Raw genomic sequence first — 2123 nt, 5'->3', positions numbered from 1 at the left:
TATTTATATCCACATGTATACTATCACCAAAATATAATATATATATATATATATATATATATATATATATATATATATATATATATATATAGTTATTTGTAATTGTGCATGTATTGGAGGATAAGTGTGTATAGTCGCTAGCGATCGGAAACTAAAGAAATTTAGAAACTGGGAATGGATGTGAAAGTCGTAGTTCATAAGAACCAGAAGTGTTACATCAAAACAAGGTCCAGAAGTTATAGTCTGGTTAATGTAGAGCTTGGTAATTAATTTACTTTAGCAAAAAAAAAAAAAAACTATTATCCAGTGGCTTCTCACTCAACAAAACGTTCCCATGAGTAAATCAAAGGGTATAAATCTGTTATTTCACACCCGTTCATCCTCCCAACTTGACTTCAATTTCCAGGTTCCCATCATCATCATCCCAAAGCCCCTTCATTCTCTCTCTCTATTCGCCCCCCTTCCCCCACCCCCCCTCTCTCTCTCCATATTGTTCCAAGAATAAACTTTTTCCGACGCCGTTCATCCTCCTACACACCCTTAAATTCCCAGGTTCCCGTCATCATTCAATCTTCTCCAAAACCCCTTCACACACCCACTCTCTCTCTCTCTCTCTCTCTCTATGTTGCTTCAAGAATGAACTTATTATGTTGGTCCAAGACTGAACTTATTCCGACGCCATGGATAGGGACACCGCCTTCATCCCTTCGTCCCCGACCAACTCCTCCCCCTCTTCCTCCGATCTGGATACCGAGGTAAGAATAATACGGGAACTGCGAGCGACTTAAAATTCCCAGAATGCCCTCACTCTGTCTTTATTTATTTATTTATTTATTTTTAAGTCGACCGGTTCGTTCTTCCACGACCGAAGCACGACTCTGGGGACGCTGATGGGCGTCTCCTTCCCGGAGATCGCCGTCCAGCCGGGGAGGGTTCTTTCGCGGCGGGATCACGGCGTCGGCGGCGGCGGCGGAGGAGAGGGGGCAGGGACGAGGCCCAAGCATAGTGGGTTGCCGGAAAGGCGGCGGCGGCGGCACCGCGGGGGACGGAGGTGGTGGCGGCTGTGCCGGGACGACATGGTGGGGACCACCTCGCTGGGGGACTTCCTCCAGGTGGAGCGGCGGCTGGACGTGGACGGCGAGGTGGCGGACGGCCGCTTCCTCTACGGCGGCGGAGGGGGAGTGACGGAGCACGAGGCGCTGGGCGGCGGGCCACTGTTCGAGGACGAGAGGGTGCTGCCGCCGGCGGAGGGGCGGCGGCGGCCGCAGCAGCACAGGGCGGCGGAGGGGTTGGGGTATCTGGGGAGGCTGCCGGTGCTGCTAACCGGGATCTGCGGCGGGGGTGAGGGGTAGACTTGTAATTTTAAATCCTCTTTCTCCTCCTCCCCCAATGTATATAAAGCTAATTCCTGGATTTTATTCCATACTTTTTATTCGTTTTCCCCTTTTTTTTTTTTTTTTTTTTTTTTAAGAGAAAGAACTCAAAAGGAAGGGAAGGGTGCTGCTGCGTCGGTAGATTCTAGATTTTATTATTATTATTATTATTATTATTATTATTATTATTATTATATTTTTGTGTGGATGTGAGTTGCTCTCGTGATCTCCTTTTTATCTTTTTCTTTTTCTTAATTTTATGTGGGTGTGCGTAAGGAACAGCTCATGGAGGTGGGGTGGGAGGAAAGGGAACCTAAATCTCCCAAGTCAAATATAAGCAATTACACACTTTTCAAGTCAAATACAATTTGGACTTGATCGAATTAGATTAGGTTGGTTAAGTAAAATTTAAGCAAAGTAAGGCAATATGAGTTTAATTATAGAGATATAGGTCAGGTTTGAACTAATGGCCTTTCAAAAAGGATGTATTTGCTCTTAGATTGAGTCAGGTTAAATTTTCTAGAATAGGATTTATGGATTGCTTTTATGTTGGATTGGATTAACCAACCTCTCAACCTAAGCTTGCCTGATGTATCGAATTGTGGTAATAGCCGTTAGAAGCTTTGGACAGTCTGCATTCTACTGTTGGAAGGCCCTAGCCACGGCAGTGCGATATGTTGATCAATTTGAATCAGTTCCGTTTATAGTATTCTTAAAGTTTGGATAAATTCTCGATACATTTGTTCTATT

General features: G+C 45.0%; 1 protein-coding gene across 2 annotated transcripts; it reads left to right on the top strand.

Annotated features, from left to right (window-relative positions):
* The first annotated feature begins 414 nt into the window (after positions 1 to 414).
* On the top strand, positions 415 to 1571 carry LOC140852234 (uncharacterized protein At3g17950). Of its 2 annotated transcripts, none has more exons than XM_073245205.1 (2): positions 415 to 755; positions 872 to 1571. In XM_073245205.1, exons 1-2 carry the CDS (start codon positions 637 to 639, stop codon positions 1350 to 1352), a joined length of 600 nt encoding a protein of 199 aa, XP_073101306.1. In that variant the 5' UTR covers positions 415 to 636; the 3' UTR covers positions 1353 to 1571. The 2 variants fall into 2 exon arrangements, with proteins under 2 accessions (XP_073101306.1, XP_073101307.1); XM_073245206.1 differs by having other exon boundaries at positions 421 to 755; positions 843 to 1571.
* The last annotated feature ends 552 nt before the right edge of the window (positions 1572 to 2123 follow it).

Source organism: Elaeis guineensis, chromosome 10, assembly GCF_000442705.2.
Source record: "Elaeis guineensis isolate ETL-2024a chromosome 10, EG11, whole genome shotgun sequence".
In the NCBI taxonomy this organism is placed as follows: domain Eukaryota; kingdom Viridiplantae; phylum Streptophyta; class Magnoliopsida; order Arecales; family Arecaceae; genus Elaeis; species Elaeis guineensis.
The sequence above is the reverse complement of the archived record's forward strand: the minus strand, read 5'-3'. Positions and strand labels throughout refer to the sequence as shown.

Excerpts from the sequence above, each read along its gene's own strand:
- LOC140852234 (XM_073245205.1), top strand. The coding sequence starts at position 637 with ATGAACTTATTATGTTGGTCCAAGACTGAACTTATTCCGACGCCATGG. Across the intron at positions 756-871 it reads CCTCCGATCTGGATACCGAG|CACGACTCTGGGGACGCTGA; the intron begins GTAAGAATAATA and ends CCACGACCGAAG.